The sequence below is a fragment of the Onychomys torridus genome, chromosome 3 (assembly GCF_903995425.1).
Source record: "Onychomys torridus chromosome 3, mOncTor1.1, whole genome shotgun sequence".
In the NCBI taxonomy this organism is placed as follows: Eukaryota; Metazoa; Chordata; class Mammalia; order Rodentia; family Cricetidae; genus Onychomys; species Onychomys torridus.
The window spans coordinates 160284556-160308220 of NC_050445.1; the positions used below are offsets into that span (position 1 = coordinate 160284556).

At 38.1% G+C, this 23665-nt stretch overlaps 1 protein-coding gene across 4 annotated transcripts in view; it reads right to left on the reverse strand.

Annotated features, from left to right (window-relative positions):
- Caprin2 (caprin family member 2) overlaps positions 1-23665 on the reverse strand; it is a 49617-nt gene that overhangs the window by 21110 nt on the left and 4842 nt on the right. For all 4 annotated transcript variants that reach the window (XM_036182118.1, XM_036182119.1, XM_036182117.1 and 1 more), the window contains exons 3-10: positions 23614-23665; positions 15880-15966; positions 10773-11011; positions 9689-9771; positions 6495-6650; positions 4097-4140; positions 2611-3267; positions 277-399 (exon numbers count right to left, since the gene is read on the reverse strand). The exon at positions 23614-23665 is cut by the window's right edge and continues 11 nt beyond it. In XM_036182118.1, coding sequence (XP_036038011.1) covers positions 277-399; positions 2611-3267; positions 4097-4140; positions 6495-6650; positions 9689-9771; positions 10773-11011; positions 15880-15966; positions 23614-23665 — 1441 coding nt within the window. The remainder of the gene's footprint in view (positions 1-276; positions 400-2610; positions 3268-4096; positions 4141-6494; positions 6651-9688; positions 9772-10772; positions 11012-15879; positions 15967-23613) is intronic.

Below are 23665 nucleotides of genomic sequence, written 5' to 3' on the forward strand. Positions count from 1 at the left end.
AAACACATCACTTTTTCATGCCTGCTAGATTGCTTTTTCTCTAGTAAATGGGTAAATGGTCCCACACTCACACACATGCAGGCAGCACTAAATGCTGTGGTTCATTTTTAAAAAGAAGATGAGAATATGAAGGGGAGACTGGGAAGTATTAAGGGCTACAAGAGACAATGGGAAGGGGGAACTTGAACTGGATATGATCAAAATATACTATACATGTAAGAAATTATCAAATAATTAAAACTACCCTAAAAAAAAATAAAACAAAACAGCTCATACTTGCATAAAGTTACAAGTTCCTTGAATCTGGGTCATGAGGTCCTGCAGTTTTTCTTTCCTCAACAGCGGATCCTTTGGAAAGGCAGAGGAAGAGTCTATAGGCTGAGGCACAGACTTAGGCACCTATAAGACAAACCCACCATGTGTGAGTCTCAATCAGGAAGCTTACTTTACTATTACATCTGCAGAAATCAAATGGAAATACTATTTATTAGACTTAACACAGTAAGAATTCTTACATAAATTCATTTTCCAATTAATTTGTTTTCCCCTTTCAAATCAACTTTAATAAAAATCTTTCTAAAAAATGAAGGATTCCCTTAAAGGACCTTCTTTTAAAAGTGTTTCATTATAGATAGTTATTACCATTTGCTCTCTGTGATAAGAAGTCACTGACTATGACACATACCAGCTTCTTTCTCATCAAGGCAAAAATTGTTATTACCACATTGAATATGCATCCCATTTTAAGATACATATGATTTCAAAGTCATTAAAATATTTATAAATACATATATATACATATATATATATATATATATATATATATATATATATCCATATACTATACACACACACACACACACACACACACACACACACACACAAAACCCATATACAAATATCCATTTGCAATATGCACACAACAGGATTGAGGAAATACTTTATTATAGTTAACTTAAAAAGTATACTCTTGGAGGCTGCTGCTGTTTAGAGACTCTCATGATAAACTGGTAGACACCTTGAATTTACCCTAACATTTACAGTTGTCGCTTCTTTTTTTTTTTTTAATCTTTATGTGTATGGATGTTTTGTCTCTGTACAACTCTGTGTGTTTGTGTGTGTGTGTGTGTGTGTGTGTGTGTGTGCCATGTATGTGCTTGGTACCTGCAGAGGCTAGAAGGCATCAGATAGCCAGAAATGGAATTACAAGTGTTGTAGCTGCCATAAGGGTGCTGGGAATCAAATCACAGTCTCCTCAGGAAGAACAGTCACTGAGTGCTCTTAACCACCGAGCCATCTCTCTAGTCTTTAGCCATATTTTTATAGCTGAGATCAGCTGTTCATAGAGAAATGAGTGCCATCTTAGTTACTGAAAGAGCCTAAAACTTTAACATAATGGTACCTATGCCATAAAAGCAAATTCAGTATGTTTGGCCTCTTATAACTAAACAGCCTTGGTTTTTAGTATCATACAACAAAAATCATGAGATCAACATTCTATTATGGTAAAGGTTCAAATACCTAGCAGATTTGCAAATTAGGGGGGACTTCTGGGTTTGGGTTTTCTGGGGCTGGGGGGGGGGGTTGTTTCAAGACAGGCTCTCACTATGTAGCACTAATTGGCATGGAACTTGCTATGTATAGACCAGGCTGGCCTCAAACTCTCAAATTAGAGTTGTTATCTTACTGCTTTACTGAGATAATAAAATGGGGTTTTTAATATGCATCTGAAAAGCAGTAATCATACAATTACTACTAGATATTATAAATTAATGAAGTGTGGTTGTCAATCTTCTACAAGGGCAGGAATAAGATAAAATATTTAGCACGTGAAAAGAGGGAAAGAAAAGAAAAAGAAAAAGCCAGGAGTAGTGGCATATACCTCCAATGCCACCACTTAGGAGGCAGTGGATCTCTGAGTGTTTTGTTTTGTTTTTTTAGTTTTTTGTTTTGTTTTGTTTTGGGTTTTTTTGGTGTTTGCTTTAGTTTTTGTTTTTATCTCTGAGTTTTAAAGCCAGACTGGTCTACATAATGAGTTCCAAGCCAGCCAGAGCTGCATAATGAGATCTTGTCTCAAAAACAAAAATAAAATCCAGGTATGGTGGCATACACCTTTAATCCCAGAACTCTGGAGGCAAGTAGACCTCTGAGTTCAAGACCAATCTGGTTTACAAAACAAGTTCCAGGACAGCCAGGGCTGTTACACAGAGAAACCCTGTCTCAAAAAAGAAAAGAAAAAAAAGAAAAATAACTATAAAATTCTCTTTCTATAAGGCAGCATTGTAGTTTATTTATAAAACGCAATGTTTTGATTTCTCCAAACAAAGTGATTCTTCACACTATTAGATTACCAAAGCCTTGATCAGAAAGTTCCTGGCTGAACAGTAGGTGGTTAAAGGTCAACTACTAAGCTGGGGTGGAAAGCCTTGGGAGTTAAGTCTTTAATAAACAAAGTGATGACATGTTTGCTTCATAAGCAATATTAAATAATTTATAATATAAGAACAAGCAATACTAGCTGAGATTAGACAAAGATCATTCCTTACAAACCTCACATCCTGAGAGAGATTTAACATCAACAGGAAGAGGCAGACACAGAAATCTACTCACATCTTTGGGTTCTACATTTAACTTTCGGGGCAGGAGCTGGTCTTTTGGTAACAGGCCTGCTGAAGCTGCTCCCCAGGACTTTCGAGAAATCTGTAACTGTGGTGCTAAGGAGTGTTTCTGGTTCTCAGCATTGTTTTCCCACGACATTGGAGTTGCAGGCTTCATTGAATCCTGTTCTCTGCACATAGGAGTGCTCCAGGACCTGCTGCTGCTTTGTTCACTCTGCACAGAGACTGTCCAAGATCCAGGAGGTAGCTTCTTTAGATCTTGTTCTTTCTGTGGCTGAACCACCCATGGCTTTGGTGTTTCCTGTATGTTTTGCTCTTTTTGAGGGCTGCCCACTTTGGACTCAGGGGTTTCTGACTTCCACTGACTGACAGATGTCATAGAAACCTGCTGCTTCTGCTCTTCCTGCAATGTTGACCTGAGATTCCCCTGATCTAAGGAAACCACAGGCTTTGATACCTCCTGGGACTTAACAGAAGACTCCCAAGGCTCCAAGGACTCCTGCTTCTTCTCTTGACCATCTGATTCAGGAAGCATATTCCAGCATTTGAGGAGATTTGGTTTTCTAGCATAATCTGCTTCCCAAGATCGTTCCTCATTTTCTTGTTTTCTTGAATAACTTACTTCTGTCATATAGCGTCTGTTAAGAAACTAAGCCAGATAAATAAACAATGTGCTTCAGGATTCAAATGCATAGACTTTGAATGTAATGTTTAACTCTATTAACGTTCCTACGTCTATCAGTCTCACATGAAAGTATGTGACATGAAAGTCCTTCCTTACCCTATTTGAAGAAACTGGACTATTTCCGTATCTTCTCTTTCTTCCTCATTTAACAGAAATGTAAACTTTGACACTTCAAAAGTAGGAATCTGTGACCCATTTAAGACTAGAAGAAACTACACGTTATAGTACCACAATCACTTTATGTAGTCCCTTTACCAAAGCAATTTTGTCTTTGCTAGTCTGAGGGTCTTTCCACACACCTGTTACCTCCTTTAAAAGTCACAGCCAGGAAAGTTCAATTACAGAAGATTACACTGTTTAGTTGTATGTCTTCTCAATTCCCAGGTTTTCTCTATTCCTTTACATATCTATTATATTGTGCATGTTTCTCCAATTCTTTTCAGCTTCCACAAATTCCAATGTCACTTAAAAAGAGTAAACACTCTCTTCTGCTACCAATGTAAATCTGGTAACAAAATTCTATACATCCTTAAAATCTAACATAAGGATTTAAAACAGCAATAGCTAATGCTAGAGAAGTTACTGTGTATCACACTAGCCCCTTTAGCCTTCACAGTTACACCAGATATCATTCTAGTCTTCACTCTACAGATGAGAACAACAATCCAACCAGACACTAAGCTGCAAGGCAGGATTCAAATTCAGTCTGTCTGCCCAAACCTCAGACTCTAAAGCCATAGTAACAGATGAAAACTGTAAACAACTTTCAGCAAAGAACCTAATCACTTCTCACCTCCTGCGGTTGTATCTCTGGCTGTACAAGTTCCACAGGAGATTCTGAGAAGATAAAAAAAATTTATAAATAAATACAAATTCTAAGTTTGTAGCCTTATTATAGCTGTAATTTATTCCAGCAATGATTTCAAAGGACTCAGAAGAACAAAGAACAAAATTAAATATATTCATAGCAGGGCTGTAACATGAATCTTAAAAGGTCTTATTACTTTAAAAAAAAAAAAAAAAAAAAAAAAACCCAGAGCCAGGTATTAGGGTGAATTCTGAAAGGAGAATAAGCCACAGCTAACCTCATCTCACCAACTTCTCAGCCAGTCATGTCTTCTCAAACTGGAAGCCTCTGAGTCCTCATCCTAATGGATCTCTGTTGAACTGCTCAAAAGCCTAAATGCTTAAAAGCCTCTAGTTCCTGGTCCTCACACCTTATATACCTTTCTGCTTCCTGCCATAACTCCCTGGGATGGTAAGTGTCACCATGCCTGGCTGTTTCCAGTGTGGCCTTGAACTCACAGAAATCTGGATGGATCTCTGCCTCCCAAGTGATAGGATTAAAGGTGTGTGTGCCACCATTTTCTGGCCTCTATGTCTATCTAGTAGCTGTTCTGTTCTCTGACCCCAGATAAGTTTATTAGAGTGCACAATATTCTGGGGGACACAATATCACCACCAATAATTGGCAGGACTATTCCAATTATTGTTCATTGGTCATAAGGATGTGGAGGACACTTGTAGCTCAGTGGTAGAATACTTGCACAGCATATACTGAGGCCTGAGGTTTGATCCTTAGCACAAAAAGAAAAGAAAAAAAGAGAATAAATTCTAAGGATAACTGTAATTGAAGCTAGTATTTCATGAGATATTTATTGAAGTCAAGTTTCCTTTTTTTTTTTTTTTTTTTTTTGAGCCTGGGTTTCTCTGTGTAGCCCTGCCTGTCTAGGAACTCACTTTGTACTCCAGACTGTCCTCAAACAGAGTTTGAGTCAGAGTTATAATATTCCAGTTTGAGTCAGAGTTATAATATTCCAATGAATAATAGGCACACACTATGGATGTTCTGCCTGGTTTGCAATTGGATTTTATTGTACATGTAAAATAAAATATATGCAACTTTGACATTACTTTTACAGTTTTTTAAAAACTGTAGTACCAGTTTGTTAGGAATGACATACAGCATAACTTGAGTGAAATCTTCATGAAGGAATTTTGTAATTTAAAAATACTTAAGCCAGTTCTGGTAGCTCAGGCCTGTAATCCCAGCCAATGGGGGGTGGTGCTAAAGCAGGAGAATAACCAATTTAGACTGCCTGGGCTATTTAGTGAGACCTGGGTTCCACTTGACCAACCAAATAGAACAACAAAAACCTCAGCACTTGAAAAACAGAACAAGAGCTCAAGCCAGCCCTTACTACAGAAAACCTTTTCTCAACCAAACAAAAAGAAGTTAAACTGTAAATTACAGCAATCTGTTTTCTCTCTCTCTTTTTAACATTTTATTTTTAATTTTTGTGTATATTTGTGTGTCAAAGTGAAATTCCAAAAGAGGCCAGAAGAGGGCATTGGATTCCCCTGGAACTGAAGTTAAAGGCAGTTTTAAGTTCCCCAACCAGGCTACTAGGAATCAAATGTGAATCCTCTATAGGAGCAGTACATACTCTTAACACTGAGAAATCTCTCCAAACCCTAGTAATCTGTTTTCTAAACCTGTGGGAGCCCAGAGTGACCCGGTTTCCCACATTGACCTAGCTTGAAGCTGAAGTCCATTCTGACCCAAAAGAGTTCAAAGCTTCCTTACTGTGAAACAAACTCAGGGCTTGCTTGGTATTGACCAGAAGTCCTCCCAGCACTGATTTTCTGTCTCCATCTATTCTTCTGTCTCTATTTTTCCCATAGCCTCACACCCTATTTAGCTACCCTAGTCGACTTGTCGGCTGGCTCTGAAATAAACCTAGGCTTATTTTACAACAAATAAAAACCTCTATTCATATAGAATCCAACAAACTAAATCATTTCAAGATGATGGCTCTAAAATGCAATAAGAAATGCAACCTCTATAATGGAATGTATGTCATGAAAGCAGAAAGGTACCACCAAGAGGGAGTACAAGAGTTATTAGGAACGAAGTATTATGACAAATGTATAAAAATGAAAATGGCATAGTGTATCCATTTCTTTGTATGCTAAGCAAAAATTTAAAAACAAAACAAAACAGGAGTCCTGGTCCAAACCTATTAATTTCAGCACTCAGAATGTAGAGGAAGGACAATCATCCAAGCTCAAGACCAGCCTACTTTACAAAGTAAGTCCAGCCAACCCAAGCTACATAGTTATACCCTGTCTCAAAAAATAAAATAAAATAAAAAATAGCAAGCTAAAGAACTTAAAAGATTACAACAAACCTGACTCTTTGATAGATTCAGTCGTCAGTAACTGTTTCTTCTTTCCTGATTGCATTAGCATTTCTTCCTCTTTTTCCTTAGAACTTCTGAGAACTGGGACATTTTCAAAATAACCTGAGTTCAGCAGTTTAGACAGCAGATCTTTCACATGTTTGTCTAAGAAAGAGTGATTAAGATTTAGTTAGCATATAACCCAAGAGTTCATTGAAAATTATGGAGAATAAGAATCTCAATATTATCCTGCTTACAGTCAACTATCACAAGAGTGGATGGGGAACACTTAGAACTGCTGAATCGATACAAACAGTAAAGATAAGACTAGATATTTAACAAATTACTGAAGTTTCTCTGGGTCTCTATTTTTACCATTTGAAAAATAACTAAATATCAATGAACCTAATCAAAGAGCATGAGAAGTCACATATTCCCTGACTGAGACATTTTTCCCATCTGTCTCCAAGATACATAACTAGCCACTACTCTGTGTTGACCATTAATTAAGGATTTGCAGAAATAAAAGCTAGCTCCTCCATCATAACCAACAGGAAACCTTATCTTGGACACTCCTGCTTTTGCTGTTGTTCTATTTGGTTGGTTAAGTGAAACCTAGGTCTCACTAAATAGCCCAGGCAGTCTAAATTGGTTATTCTCCTGCTTTAGCCCCACCCCAACCCCCCATGGGCTGGGATTACAGGCCTGAGCTACCAGAACTTGCTTAAGTAATTTTTTTATTTAAATATATTTATTTATTAAAATTTTTTCATTTTACATATCAACCCCGGTTCCCCCTCCCTCCCCTTCTCCCGCCTCCTCACCTCCCTCACACTCTACCCCCATCCACTCCTCAGAGTGGGTAAGGCCTCCCATGGTAGTCAACAAAGTGTGGTATACCAAGTTGCTGGCTTAAGTATTTTAAATTACAAAATTCCTTCATGAAGGTTTCACTCAAGTTATGCTGTATATCATTCCTAACAAACTGGTACTACAGTTTTTAAAAAATTGTAAAAGTAATGTCAAAGTTGTATATATTTTATTTTACATGTACAATAAAACCCTATTCCAAACCAGGCATAACACCCATACTACTCCACTCTCTTTTCTTTTTTTTTGTTTGTTTTTGGCTTTTTTTTCTAGACAGTGTTTCTCTGAGTAATCCTGGCTATCCTGGAAATCACTCTGTAGACCAGGTTGGCCTTAAATTTAAGAGATCTGCCAGACTCTGCCGCCTGAGTGCTCTGGGATTAAATGTATGCACCACCACCATCCAGCCTGATTCTCTCTTTTTAATTGGCCTTTTCTCCCCCCACCCCCTTTTAAACAGTTCTCACTTTGCAGCCTAAACTGGCCTCACACTCATAGCAATTCTCCTGCCTCCTGAATTCTGGGATTACAAGTATGTACCACCATGGCAATATTTTAGTCATCTGTGAGGTATTAGTTACAAACAAAATTTTTCACCTATTTCAAATTCATAGCTTTAACAGATACAAAATCATGCTTCCACCAAAAGAACCATAATTTTAATGCATTTTTAACACCCACCAAATCCCCTAAGGCCCTCCCAAATTAGTCCCCTCCCCTAGTAACTTAGTGACCTTTTCTAGAATTCCATATAAACAAAGTCATACAATATATATTTTCATGTATTGTCTGGCTTCTTTCACTGAGCATAATTACTCTGAGATTCATCCATGTTCCTGGCATGTATTAATGGTTTTTTGTTTTTGCTGTTTGTTTTGGTTTTGGTTTTTGTTTGTTTTTTCTGAAATAAGCTCTCACTATGTAGCTCCAGCTGGCTTAGAACTCACTGTGTAGATCAGACTGGCCTCAAACTGGTAATGATCCTCCTGCTTCTGCCTCCCAAGAGATTACAGGAATGGACTACCAGACCCAGACATTTCTTAACACTAAATTCTACTGGATGAAAAGGTCATATTTTGTTTATCAATTTACTGCTGTGTATCTAGACTGACTCTAATCAAGAACCACTATGAATAAACAGTATAAACATTGTATACAGGTACTTATGTGCACACTTGTTTTCATTTCTGTTGGGTTATAGACATGTAACTATTTGGCTATATAATAAGCATATACTTAATTTTATGAGGAAGTGACAAAAACCCTTTTCCAAAACACTTTCTTCTTAGTTTTGTTTTGTATTTTCCAAGACAGGATTTGCAATGCTGTTCAGGCTGGTCATAAACTCTTGGGCTCAAGCTACCTTCTGACCTCAGCCTCCTGATTGCCTGGGACTAGAGTGCATTCTACCATGCCTGGATCAAAAATATAAATTTCCACCTGTAGTTTAAGATTTAAACAGAGTTACAAGTCTTGATAATTATGCACATATGTGCTTACTTTTCTGTAGGTTTATATACTTGTGTATGATTGCATGTGCATGTGGCTATTGGTCAATATCAGGAGTTTTCTTCAATCACTCTCTCAGTAAACCTGGAGTTCGCTGATTCAACTAGACTGGCTGGGTGGCAAGCTCCAAGGATCCTCCTGTCTTCATCTCCCCAGTGATGGGATTTCAGCCATGCATGTTCAGTTGTTGTTGTTGTTAACATAGGTATCAGGAGATCAAACTTGGATTTCATGTTTATACAGGAAGCACTTTAATAAACCATATCCCAGACCCTAGGACTTGGATATTTTCTAAAGAGGAAGAAATTAACTAAGGATGGAAATATTTATTAGCTTATAGGGAGTTTTCATGATCCTAAGCTGTGTACTTCATATTTCATGTCTGGCAATTTGAATGTGGTCATTTGACTGTCCAAAAGACTAGACAAACCACTTGTCATTTCTTACAATGACCTACTAAATTAAGCCTTATACTAACAATGTAGGGTTTTAAAGTTCTCAAATAGAACATGTACCACACTATTCAGAACAGAAAACTGAACTCCAAAATGATTGAGCTGGTACTGAAATGAGAACTAGTACTTCGCTTTGTTCCCAGATCATATGGGTTATCACTTGAAAATTCTGTTCGTTGCCTTTCAGTAAACAGGAATATACAATAGCTTCCTTTAATATAAATGAAGGGATTATTCTTCCAAGGAATACAGCATTGTCAGACATGTAAATTCTGGTGGACTGACACAGTTTAGACCTTCAATATCATACTGAACTTCTAGACAAAACGTTTGCTATGTACTGCCTAAGTCCAGAGTAGAGAAACTCACATGTTGTTCCCACCACTGCTTTCTCACTACCTTCCAAAAGGTCCCAAAAGTACAAGGATGACTGCTCCATCTGATCTTCGACACTGACAAGGAAAAGCAGCAGCAGAACAGAGTGGCTTTAGACACACATATACATGAAGAGCAGTACAATGTACATATGAAACATAATCCATGAATAGTCAAATATGCTAATTTAACCCTTTTACTATTTAGAGCAAAGTATTGAATTTTATATATATTTATCAAAAATAAATGTCTTCCTTAAAATGAATAAAAAAAGATTTTGCCAAATACAACTATCAAGAAATAGACCAAGAGTTTAAGCTACCAGTGTAGTATCATTAGTTATCAAATGTGTCTCAGAAATAAAAATAAAATGGAAGCACTCAAAGCTTCATTTAACTTCACTTTACAGAGGGCAGCTTATTTTTCAACATGAAGAAAGCTCCATTCCTGAACCAACTGAAGTGAGAAGGCAGCAGCCAACAGGCAACCCACAGGTGATATGGAACGGAGCACAGCAGGGAGTGAGGCATGCAGCTCTCTAGGGTACACTGAGTTTTATCCAGCTTCTCCCCTACACAAAGTTGATTTTTAGTAGGAACTGGACTCTGCTTTCATAGCTAACAGACTTGGACCAATCCATATTTAACAAAGCAAAAGCATAAAGATCTAATAGTAGCTAACTGGGGAAAGAAATATTAGGTAGCCTCAATTTTGCAGTTTTAGATTATCAGTTCATTTATAACTAGTACCACAGTTAATATCTGCATTGGGTTAAGACAATGATCAAGCTCTTTTGCTTTGTTGTTTTGTTTTGTTTTGTTTTGTTTTGTTTTGTTTTTGAGAGAAGGTCTCACCACACCTGGCAAAGCATTATTTTTAAAATCAGTGTTATACTAAAGACAACGTTAATGAGAACATTCAAATTTACTGAATTCCTGAATGATCTATCAAACATATCTAAGTTCCCCATATTGAGTCAAATTAACATTTTCTTAGTTAATTTCTAACTGCCTATAATAGAAAAGCTAAAAGTGCTACAAGTTCTATTTCAGGAAAATCATTTCACTGACTGACTTACCTCACACTTCCATTTCTTTCTGGGCAGGTCAGTTTCGAGAATTTAATGAGGTAGTCAAGTTCTTTTGAAGGCAAATACATCGCACCATTCAAGCCCCCTTTGAAGTCTTTTTGTACATGTTCTTGTGTCAAGTTCTGTAACACATATTGAACTTGAAGTATAGTTCGAAGTTTTTTCTTCTCAGCCTCAAGTTTTAGCATGTGCTCCCTTCTCTGGGCCTTTTTCTGCGCTTTCAGTAGCTGTTAAAACAAATACAGGTTCACATATCTCAACCACCCATGTTAGCAATTCATATATAACACAATCTAACCCCAAATACCTAGGATTAGATGATACATTTTGCAACTGAAAAACTTAACAGAAGCTGTATGTGGTGGTGCATGCCTTTTATCGCAGCACTTGGGAGGCATAGGCAGGTAGAGCTCTGTGAGTTTGAGACCAGTCTGGTCTACAAAGTGAGTTTCAGTACAGCCAGGGCTACACAGAGGGGAGGAAATCTGAAACTGAGTACCAATGTGAAAATACAAATGGAAAGTTCCATATCTAATCCCATGTGATGGGTCACAGTAAAAAATACAGGCACACTGAGTTAGAGAGATGACTCAGTAGTTAAAGACACTTGCCTCCAAGCCTGCCTCCCTGAGTTCAATCCTGGACTCCATATAACAGAAGCATGAGTGGCCCCGATCTCCAAATATGCTGTGGCATGTACACACCACCATCACCACCCAACACACACACACACATATGCGCACGCGCGCAAAATAAATAAATATTCAATTAAATACAGAAGTACACTAAAAGTAATGTATAAAATCACCCTCAAGCTATGTTAAATATAAGTGAATTTCATATTTAGAATTAAGTCTCATCCCCAAGATAGTTCATTTTATATGTGTAATTAATTATTCCAAAAACCAAACACTTCTAACCACAGGTATTTGAGACAAAAAATTCAACCTTTTCTTAAAAATATCCACAGCAAATGTGTTGTGGCCCCCACTTCCACCATTAAAGTTTTTAACTGAATTAGGGATTTTTCTTCAATTTTTATGTTTTGAAAATTCCACTCATGTATAATACAACATGAACCTTAGTCATGACTATCTCCTAATCCTTCCCTCTAGCTCACCCCATCCACCTACCCACCCCTATCAACCTTGCCAACTTTTCTTTAACCTTTTTTCTTTTCAAGACAGAGTTTCTCTGTGTAGCCTTGGCTGTCCTGTAACTCACTCTGTAGAGCAGGATGGCCTCAAACTCAGAGATTCACCTGCCTCTGCCTCCTGAGTGCTGGGATCTGCCCAGTTCATAACTATACCTTGAAGCTTAACATGTTATGTAAGCAAGGGACATACCATTCAAATAAAAGGTATACTGGTAGGCATGGTAACACATGCCTTGAATCCCAGCACTCAGGAGGCACAGGAAGGTAGTTTTTTTTCTGAGTTCAAGGCCAGCCTGGTGTTCATAGGAAGCTCGGTACAACCTGGGCTACATAGTGAGACCCTATCTCAAAAATAACAGTATTTAGGGGCTCAGAGATAGCTCAGTGATTAGGAACATTTGTTCTTGCAGAGGACTCAGGTTCAGTCCCAACATTACATGGTCGACCACAACTTCCTGTTACTCCAGTTTGAAATCTGATACCCTATTATGAACTTCTTGAGCACCAGGCACACATATGGTGCACATTTATACATGCAAATAAAACATTCAAATACATAAAATAAAAAACAAGTCTAAATTTTTTTAAATAATAGTGTACCTGTTTCCATTAAGAAAATATAGTTTTCCCACATAGTTTTTATGATCATGTTTCTATAATATTGGTTATTTTTTAAAAACAAAACAGCAAAGAAAGAAAAAAAACTCAGGATTTTTTTTTCCAATAAATGGGTTACTGATACAAGTATCAATGTTAAAATTTATAAATGATATATCCAACCAGGCATGGTGAAGCATGCCTAAGATTTCAGCTCTGAGAAGACTAAGGCAGAATCACAAATTTGGCATACCCGACTACATGATGAGTTCCAAACAAGCCTTGTCTACCCAGCAATACTAAGGAAAGGGAAAAAGATAAAGAAGAAAATAAGGGGGAAAGTATAAAGAAAAGAAGCAAAAAAAAAAAAAAAAATGTTTAAAAGATGTTGTGGTTTGAAAGAAAATGGCCACAAAGGGAGTGGCACTATTAGGAATGACCTTGTTGGAGGAAGTGCGTCACTGTGGGGTGGGCTTTGAAGTCTCTCTTGCTCAAGCTTCTCTCAGTGTGACTGTCAGTCAACTCCCGTTGCCTCTGAGTCATGATGTAAGGACTGACAGCTCCAGCACCACATCTCCTGCGCACTGCCATGCTCCCTGCCATAATGGACTGAACCTCTGAAACTGTAAGTGAGCCACCCTAATTAAATGTTACTTTATAAGAGCTGCTGTGGTCATGATGTCTCTTCACAGCAACAAAAACCCTAACTAACTAAGACAGATGTTCATAAATTCTGAGATTAGAAGATTAAAAAGAAACACAAAAAATATTCATTTGATTCCTTTCTAAGGGTACAGAAGTAACTTAATAAATTTGCTTACCAGTGGAGAAAAGAGACAATGGGAAGGGATTATGTGAACAGGGCTGTGTTCTAAAGATGGGAAAGGCCCAGTAAGGCTTTTTCTGAGACCTGGATATGGACTGTACCAGTCACACTTCCCAAAGCTACAGGTTCTGTGTTTCTGCCTAACGGATGAAAGATAGAGGTGCTACTTCTAACTCTCTGAGAGATTTCATCTTAGTATATACAAGAAACACAAATAATTATCTGAATTATCTTCACAACCACATATACCGCATCACAGAACTGGGGAGATGGCTCAGTGTATAAAGTGCTCGCCCAAGAGCAAGTGTGAGGATTAGAATTCAGATCCCCAGGATCTGCTTAAAAGCCAGAAAGGCATAGTGGCTGCCTGTAACATTAGCACTCACAAGGCTAAGATGGGATCCCTGATGAATCTGGCTACCAGACTAGCTGATAGTTAACCTCTGGATTCAATTAAGACCCAATCTCAATAAAGTAGAGAATAATCAAGGAAAAAAACCCAAAGTCAACATTGGGTCTCCACACACATGCACATTACAGACACATGTACATATACACATGAGCACACACAACACACAAATATAAATACATACATACCACATCATCACTTCATATTTCTCTTTAGCCTATTTCCCAAAATTAGATTAGGTGTTTTATGGGTTTATGCCAACCTGAAAGTCCTCCTGCCAAGTATTTGTCACATCAAATAGTCATATGTGCAACTCATACTCATGTACGTGTTTATTACTTTTTGGCAGTGCTGGGAATCAAACCCAGGGCCATGCACATGCTATGCAAGTGTTTACCACAACTGAGCTATACCTCCAGTCCCTAGGTATCTCTCTTATTTGTCTGCATCTATAATGACAGAGACTTATATCTTGGTTATTCATCCATACATCACTGCCCAGCACAGAGACTGAAACATAACAGGAACTCAAGTGTCTGTTAAATAAATCAAGTCAACTAAGTACACTATCTCCTAGCTCATATCAGATGTCATGAAAAGCCACTAACAGCTTTCTTTTCCTTATCTGTGTAGAACTAAGAAGACCTTAGACCTTTTCCTTCTGCTTTGTTGATCAGTTTAGAAAAAAAAACACATAAACAATTCAATCAGCATGAACTGTGGACTGGTGGCTGTGGAGCCCATATGTGACTGGACTAGGCCCCTCTGGATACAGAAGATGGTTGTTTGGCTCGAACTGTTTTGAAGGCACCCAAGCAGGGAGATCAGGATCTGTCCCTGGTCTATAGGCAGGCTTCTGGAATCCGGTGCCTGTGGTGCAGTGGGAAGGGGCTTGGACCTGCCTAGGCTCAGTGTGCTGGGCTCTGCTGACTTCCCATGGGACATCTTGATTTGGGGGAATATGGGGATGCGGGGTGGCTTGGGAAAGAGGACTGGGGGTGGGAGGAGGGAAGAGGGGGGTCTGTGGATAGTATGTGGAGTGAGTAGAAAATTTCTTAATAAAGAAAAATGAAGAAAAAAAAAAACAATTCAATCAGCAATACTTAATGAAAGTTTGTTTTCTAAACCATTACTTAATATAATGGATTTTTGCCTAAGGACAGAAATCACCCCATGAAACTAAGGAGAACATAGTTAGACTGAGCATAAAAGAACAAGATGTTCCACAATCTATAAAAGTAACAACAAAAGTTTAACAGCAGCCCAAAAACTACCAAAAAAGGGAAGGTAATGGCAAACACCTTGAGGGCTTGACTCAAGAGGGCAAGCGCAGGATTGAAGAGATGAGCCTCAGATCCCAAACCCATAAAACAGGGCTATTCTATCTCCAACTACACTGTTGAAAACAATCTATGGAACTACGCAGACACCTAGCATCTATTTTTAAAAGATTTAAATCTTGGGCAGAAGAGGTAGCTCAGTAGTGAAGAGCACATACTGCTCTTGCAGTAGACCTAAGTTCAGTTCCCAGCACCCACATGGCAGCTCAGAGATCTGACACACTCTTCTGACCTCTGTGGGCACCAGGTATGCACATGGCATATGTAACATACATTCAGGCAACAGTCATACGCATGAAATAAATAAATCTTAAAAAAAGAAAAAGAAATGAACATCATAGATGAGGGGGAAAAAAACCTGAGCAGAAACTAAAATATGACAAAGCAGCTTTGAGAAGATAGAAAACAAACATATACAAATATATTTCTACCTATTTAAACCAGAAGGTATGAAAAATCTCTTCAGAGTCAAGTAGACCAAACCTAATTAAATTTAGCAAAAAATTAAAAATAGCCTAGAGCCGGGCACAGTATTACATACCTATAATCCCAGATACTCAGGTGGCTGAGGCAGGAGAATCACAAATTTCAGGCTTGTCTGGTCTGTATAGTGAGTTCAAAGATATCCTAGGCAACTTAGTGAGACTTCTTCAGTATACTATCAGCATGGTATCAGATAAACAATAAGCAAATACTATTTTAGGTAGTGGCATATTCAAGGTCAGTGGTTAAAGTGGTTCTAAGAAAAGTAATGAAAATTTACTCACATCTTGACTCAGTGCAGAAAAGGTTTTCTGAAGCTCCTTGGCAAATTCCAAATTATGCAATACTTCTTCATACTTTTCCACGGCTTCCTACCAGATAGAATTAAAAAACAGCACATCAGTGGTAAGCTCAGAATAAATAAGTGTTCCTTAAATTGCTAAAGGGCTGAAGAGATGGCTTATTTGTTAAGAGCACAATACTGCTCTTCCAGGGGATCTGAGCTCCCATAACTCCAGCACTAGAGGATCTGACATCCTTTTCTGGCCTCCATGGACACCTGTATACACATTCACATACACAAGATACATACAAATAAACATAAATCATTAATTGATAGGAGACAAGACTTTATAAACTAGAAAAGTACTTACTGAAAGAAAAGGTTATATAAAGTAATATAAGTTATATAAAGAAATGTTTAAAAGTCTATTTTAAAGCTAGAATTTTTGGTTGTTTGAGACAGGTTTTCACTGTATCTCAGTTTGGCCTAAAACTCATATGAAGTCTATGATCTTATGATTCTCCTGCCTCAATCCCTCAAGCATTTCTTTAGATATACTGCCATGCTTGACCTCAATTTTTACATCAGAAATCAGAGCCCTGAGCCATCAAGAAGTTTCAGTGGGTAAAGGTTCTTGCCGCTAACCCAGAAGACTTGAATTCAGTCCCTAGGACCCACATGGTAGGAGAGAAGTAACTGCAGCAAGCTGCCATCTGGTGTACACACACACACACAAACACATCATAAGTTTTGGGGTTTGGTTTGGTTTGGTTTTTTGAGACAGGGTTTCTCTATGTAGCTTTGGTGTCTTTCCTGGATCTCGCTCTGTAGACCAGGCTGGCCTCAAACTCACAGAGATCTGACTGGCTCTGCCTCCCAAGTGCTGGGATCAAGAGCGTGTGCCACCACCACCTGGCACCAGACATCATAAGTATTATAACAAGCACTATCCTATTGAAATTAAAGAAGCAATTTCTTTTAAGATTTCATACCATGCCAGGAGGTGGTAGCACACGTCTTTAATCCCAGCATGTAGGAGGCAGAGGCAGGCAGATCTCTATAAGTTTGAGGCCAGCCTGGTCTACAGAGCCAGTTTCAAGACAACAAAGGCTACACAAAGAAACCTTATCTAAATAAATAAACAAACAAACAAACAAATCACGAAAACAAAAAACAAAAAAAGATTTCATACTAGAGGGGCTGGAGAAGTGGTTTAGGCTGTAAGAGCACTTGTTGCTCTTTCAGGAAACCTGGGTTTGTTTCACAGCACCCGTGTCGTGGCTCACATCATCTCCGTTCCAGGAGATCCAACACATTCTTCTGACCTCCACAAGCACCGGGAACACACAAGATGGACATATACATATACAGGCAAAATATTCATATACATAAAGTAATTAAAAAATAAATAAATAAAAGATTTCATACTTGAACAAAATCAGTAATCAGAGAAGAGATGAGTTTGTCTTGGTAACTGAACTCTTTGTTGAGAAAAACAAATGCCAGTTTGAGGCCAGCTGATGAGATACCTCAGTGGGTAGTAGCACTTGCTACCCAAGCCTGACTACCAACTTTGATCCCCAGGAATTACAAGGTGGAAGAAAATAACTAACTCCACAAGCTATCCTCTGACCCCCTCACCACACTCATACAATGAAACAAATAAATGTAATTTTGCTTTTTTAATTAGTTTTGTTGTCCTTGTTGTTTTTGTTTGGGGCTTTTGTGGAGATTTGGGGGGGCTTTGTTTTTGAGACAAGCTCTTACTATGTAGCTCTGGCAGTCCAGGAACTCACTATTTAGACCAGGCTGGCCTCAGACTCACAGAGATCTACACATGCCTCTGCCTCTTGAATTCTAGGATTAATGGTGTGTGTCACCATGCCCAGCCCCTTTTTAATTTAAAATGAAAAAGGTCCATTTGGAACAGAACAAGTTAAGGAACTTATTCAAGCAGTTAGAGATATACTGGAGTCTCAGTAATTAAGATAGTGTAGTAGGATCAACAGATTTATCAGTGGATGAATGTGCTTGCTGCCACAACTGACAACCTAAGTTCAACTCCTAGAACCCACATAGTAGGAGAAAAGAAAGGACTACTGTAGGTTATTCTCTGACCTTCACATACACGCTATAGCAAAGGAACACAAAATAAGTAAATATGTGTTTTTTAAAAAGTGCACACATATATATATTTATAGACAGTACATTATTCTACTCCTAGGTATTACTCAAAAGAAAACATATCCACATAAATGTATATGTCAACACACATAGGAGGGTTATTTATTGGGCTAAAGATATAGCTCAGCAGTTAAAAGCACTGGATGCTCTTCCAGAGGAACCAGGTTTAATTTCCAGCACCTATATGAAAGCTCACAACTGTCTGTAACTCCAGTTCCTGGAGATATGACACCCTCAAACAGACATACATGCAGGCAAAATGCATATATATATATATATATATATATATATATATATATAGTAAAAATAAACAGACCATTTAGAAGGATTATGCATAACAGCCCCAAATAAAACCCAACTATGCAGAAACTTATAAAACATTATCACACACAACATAGAAAAACCTCAAAAATATGCTAGTTAAAAGAAACTCAACAGAGTTCTGGGAATATGGTTCAGCTGGTAGAATCCCTGGGATCAATACTAGCACCACCCACCACCAAAAAAAATGCTTGCCATAGCTATATTTAAAGACAGACTCCATATTCAAAGTCTTTATTTTAAGGACTCAGAAGTTAAGAGCACTGGCTGCTCTTCCAGGGAACCCCAGTTCAATTCTGAGCACCCCCATGGTAGGTCATAACTCTAATTCCAGGATATCTAACACCCTCTTCTGGCCTCCAAGGACACCAGGCACACAAGAGTTACACAAGACATACATGCAGGTAAAACACTCATAAACATAAAATTTTTAAAGTTTTTTGTTGTTTTTTTAGACGAGGTCTCTCTATTATGTAGCCCTGGCTATCCTGAAACTCAATATGTAGACCAGGCTGGCCTCCTTGAAGTCACAGAGATCTGCCTGCCTCTGCCTCCCAAGTGTTGGGATTAAAAGTGTGCACCACTATACCTGGCTATAAAATAATGCTTTTAAGTATTTTATATGAAATGTCCAGAAAAGAAAAATTTATAGAGATTAAAAAACAAAGTAGAGGATAAAAAGGAACCTCAGAAGTTGATAGAATTTTCCAGAACTGGATTGGTAATAATTGCCTGGCTGCACGAATATGCTATTAATTTATTTGTAGATTTAAATTTCTTTTATGACATGTACATTAATGTTCATGCATGCACTGTATAGTTTAGTACAGCTGCTAGAAAAAAAGTTTGACAAACTAGGTAAGTAGAGCACTAACCTAGCAAGAGCAAAGCCCTGGATTCAATTCCCATGATAACAACATTCTGATAATATTAAGTTTATAAATATGTAGCAAGAGGAACTGCTAAATACCCACTGCTATAAATGAATACAATGATTCTAAAAAGCAGACATTTTTATCTACAGAATGAACTACAGATGAACACTATAGACCAGAGGGTCTCAACCTGTAGGTCATGACCCCTTTAGAGCAGTATATCAGATATTCACATTATGATTCATGACAATAGCAAAATTACTATTATGAAGTAATAGCAAAATAATTTTATGGTTGAGGGCCACTACAACACAAGGAATTGTATTAAAGGATTGAAGCATTAGGAAGGTTGAGAACCAATGCTATAGACCAATGATTAATGTGTTCCCTGAAAAAAGTCTTTCACCTATCAAAATATGTAAAAGTGATTAAATGAACTGTTTAAACTGTCAAAAGCAAAAACAAAAGCGACTGAAGCATCCATCTATTCATACACAAAAAGTCAACAAAAATAAAATACAGCTTACATTAAATATAAATTGAGTGAATAGTTCTAAAGAGAGTGAAGACAAACTGTAAAATATATAACAAATTATTGATCATAAGGTACAAAAAAAGCAGTTCTAACAAATTCAGTAGGAATGAACAAGTTTTGTTAAAAAACAAAAGCAGGGTCTGGGCTGGAGAGATGGCTCAGTGGTTAAGAACACTTGATTGTTCTTGAAGAGGACCCCAGTTCAATTCCCAGCAACTACACGGTCCACTTCTTGGGCAGTGACCTGGTGGGACTTTTACACCTCCTGCCACTGCCATTAAATGTAGTTTTTAACTAAATCTCTATCGCTCTGTGTTATGGAATCATCTTTTTGTGCACTATGAAGATGTGTCTTTGCCAAGGTGCCTTCTGACTGGTTTATTAAAAGAGCTGACTGGCCAATAGCTAGGCAAGAGAGGTATAGGTGGGACAGCCAGACACAGAGGATGCCCGGAAGGGTGGAGTCTCAGGAGTCACAAGAGACAGAGAGAAGCAAGATGAATGTACCATATTGAAAGAAGGTACTGCCATGTAGCAGAGGGTAGATAAGAATGGGTTATTTTAAAATGTAAAAGTTAGCTAGTAACAAACATGAGCTATCAGCTGAGTATTTACAATTAATTTAAGTCTCTGTGCATTTATTGGGGAGCCAGCAGTCCCAACAAAAAACTCCGCCTAAAGGCCTAAAGTTCTATTTATCAGTAAGACTGCCACACTCAAAGTCCCTCCCTAGTATTTCCTGTGTGTCTGTCTTCCAGACTCCCTGTGACTCTCTTTGATTACTTTGTCAACTAGTTGTTGGCTCTGCTTCCTGACTCAAAGTTTATTTTATTTAATTAACACAAATGCAAACTCAAGAGTAACAATGTGACTGAATATCCTGCAACATTATTTCCAAAGGCACCAAGCACACATGTGGTACACATTCATATATACACATAAAATACTCATACAAAATAAAATGAACAATCTAATTTTTTAAAAAAGTATAAGAAAGGAAAGGGAGAGATTTTAAGATCACAGAAGAAAGAAAAAGTGCAGGAAGAAGCATCAGTGGTGTTTGTATTACTTGAGTCAAGATGAGCACTTACGATTGTTTTACTATCCATTATGACTTATGAGGAACATTTTGTTAGAACCATATATTTCATAATAGGAAAGACAAAGAAACTCTCCAGCTATATGGGCAGAAAATGTAATGACAGCACATAATCCTCAAAGGGCTATAAAACTAGAAGGAATACCATTCCATACCCTCTCTCAAGAGGCAGCAATAATTAGCCAGATACTAATACCAATTTACCAATGTGTACCATTCTTCCTTCTCTCCACCCAGTGATGAAAAGTCTTTCTATCTGGGTCCTAGACCAAATCCAACTCTGCCTTTATAGTAAACTTTACTCTGTGATTCCTCTTTAATACTACTGCGTCTATGTGTGTGTTCTCATGTGAATACATATATATATGAAAGCCAAAGAGAAACCTCAGATAGAATTCTTCAAGCACTGTGCACACTGGTGTTTTTTGCTATTGTTTTGGTTTGGTTCAAGACAGGGTCTCTCCATGTAGCCTGGCTTTCTGGAACTTACTATGCAGACCAGGCTGTCCTCAAACTTGGATATCTGCCTGCCTCTGCCTCCAGAGTGCTGGGATTAGAAGTGTGCACTACCAAGCCTAGCCCACTGATGTTTTTTAGGATCTTTTTTTAATTTTAATTTAATGTGTATGGGTGTTTTGCCTATATGTATGTCTCTGTACCACTTGTGTATCTGGTAGCCACTGAAGCCAGAAGATGGCATCAGATACCCTGGAACTAAAGTTACAGATGGTTGTGAGCCATCATGTGGGTGATGTGAATTGAGCCTGGTCTTCTAGGAAAGCAAGTAAGTGCTCTGAACTGCTGAGCCATCCCTCCAGCCCCCAACATTTATTTTTAATGAGACATATGTGTGTATATTGGAACGTTCATATGAATACTGGTAACCAAGGATGCAAAAGTATCAGATCCCCTGGAGCTGGAGTTATAGTCAGTTGTGAGCTGACTGACATGAGTGTTGAAAACTGAACTCAGGTTCTCTGGGATAGTAGTAAGAGTTCTTAACCACTAAGCAATCTCCATAGTTCTCCATTGTTTTTGTTTTGTTTTTGTTTTGTTGGCTTGTTTTGTGTTTTTGGTTTTGGGGGTTTTTGTTTTGTTTGATTTTTTGAGATGGGGTTTCTCTGTGTAACAGTCTAGCTGTCCTGGAACTAACTTTGTAGACCAGACTGGCCTCGAACTCACAGAGATACACCTGCCTCTGTCTCCTAAGTGATGGGATTAAAGGCATGCGCCACCACCGCCCCATCTTGTTTTGTTTTTTTGAAACAGGTTCTCTCACTGGTCTGGAACTTGCCAAATAGGTTACCCTGATTAGCCAGCAGGCCCCAGGGATCTGTCTTCACCGCTCCAGGGTTGTGATTACAAGAGGGCACCACCAAACCCAGCTTTTTACCTTGACTCAGGGACTGAACTCAGGATCTCATGCTTGTGCAACATGCACTTTACCCGAGTTCAGATCAAAAACCCTCAGTGATGCCACTCTAACAGAATTTCTGGAATTCTTACAAAAAGAGCAGCTTCCACATTTTAAGCTGATGGACAGAGCATGAAAACAAAACCAAGGAAGTAAATGCTGGATGGTTAGCCAAGTCCCTTCACTAGCTGGAAGGTATACCATGCTCAAAGCTCACACAATTCAAAGCTGAGCCTCAACAGACTCCTAGTTACTACACCATAGAACTTCTGGGTCAGAGAAGATGGCAGTACAGCAAGGAGGGAAATGCCTTGAATGCCTAAAATTAATACAAAGCCAAATTTAGTTAAAAAGTTAACAGGCCCATGAGCCAGATCAAATAACTCCAGGGCTGGAGGGACTGTTCAGCAGTTAAAAAGCACTTGCTGCTCTTTCTAGAGGATGTGAATTTGGTTCCTATCACCCACATTGGGCAGCTCAGAACTGCCTGTAACTACAGCTTCAGGGGACCCAACACCCTCTTCTAGCCTTCACAGGCACCTGCACTAACATACCCACACACAGACATACATGCATATGCATATATTTTTTTTTTAATCTTAAATAACTTCAAGCACATTTTGTTCCTTCTTAAAAGGCAGTAAATGTGATCAGACCAAAACAACAAATAACAATAATTTTTTTAGTCCATATTGCAAACACTCTCCTTCACAAATTAAATAAATATCAGAATTACCAGGTATACCATGAACAGGCCAAACATGTGAAAGAAAAAAGTTGTAGCTGGGCATGGTGCCTCATATATATGCCTGTAATGCCAGAATTTCATAGGGTAATACAGGAGTACCACTATGAGTTTAAAATAAAAATTATAATCAATATTTATAGTGAAGGTAATTTTTAAAAGGCTATAGGCATAGCTCAAGTATGAAAGAAATTAAAAGAGAACAACTCAGAATCATGAGACAAAGCTACAATAAACAGATTTTAGAATAGAAAGATGTCAAGTTTATATTAAACCAGTGAAGAGTTGAAAAGTAACTTGAGTATACCCAGTCTTGCTAGTATAAATTAAGTTTCAATGTACATGGTAACTCATCTAATCTAATTTGCTCTATTTAACCCATATCCAACTAATATCATCTAATAGTCTCTACAGGCAGATCTCTGTAAGTTCAAGGCCAGCCTGGTCTACACAGTGAGTTCCAAGGCAGCCAGGGCTACACTGAGAAACCTTGTCTCAAAAAAAAAGGAAGGAAGAAAAAAAGAAAGCAGACCAGTACATCTAACAAAAGATCTCAACTTACCAACTGGTCTGGGTTAAGCTGCTCTCCATTTTTTAGGCGATCTTTATAATCT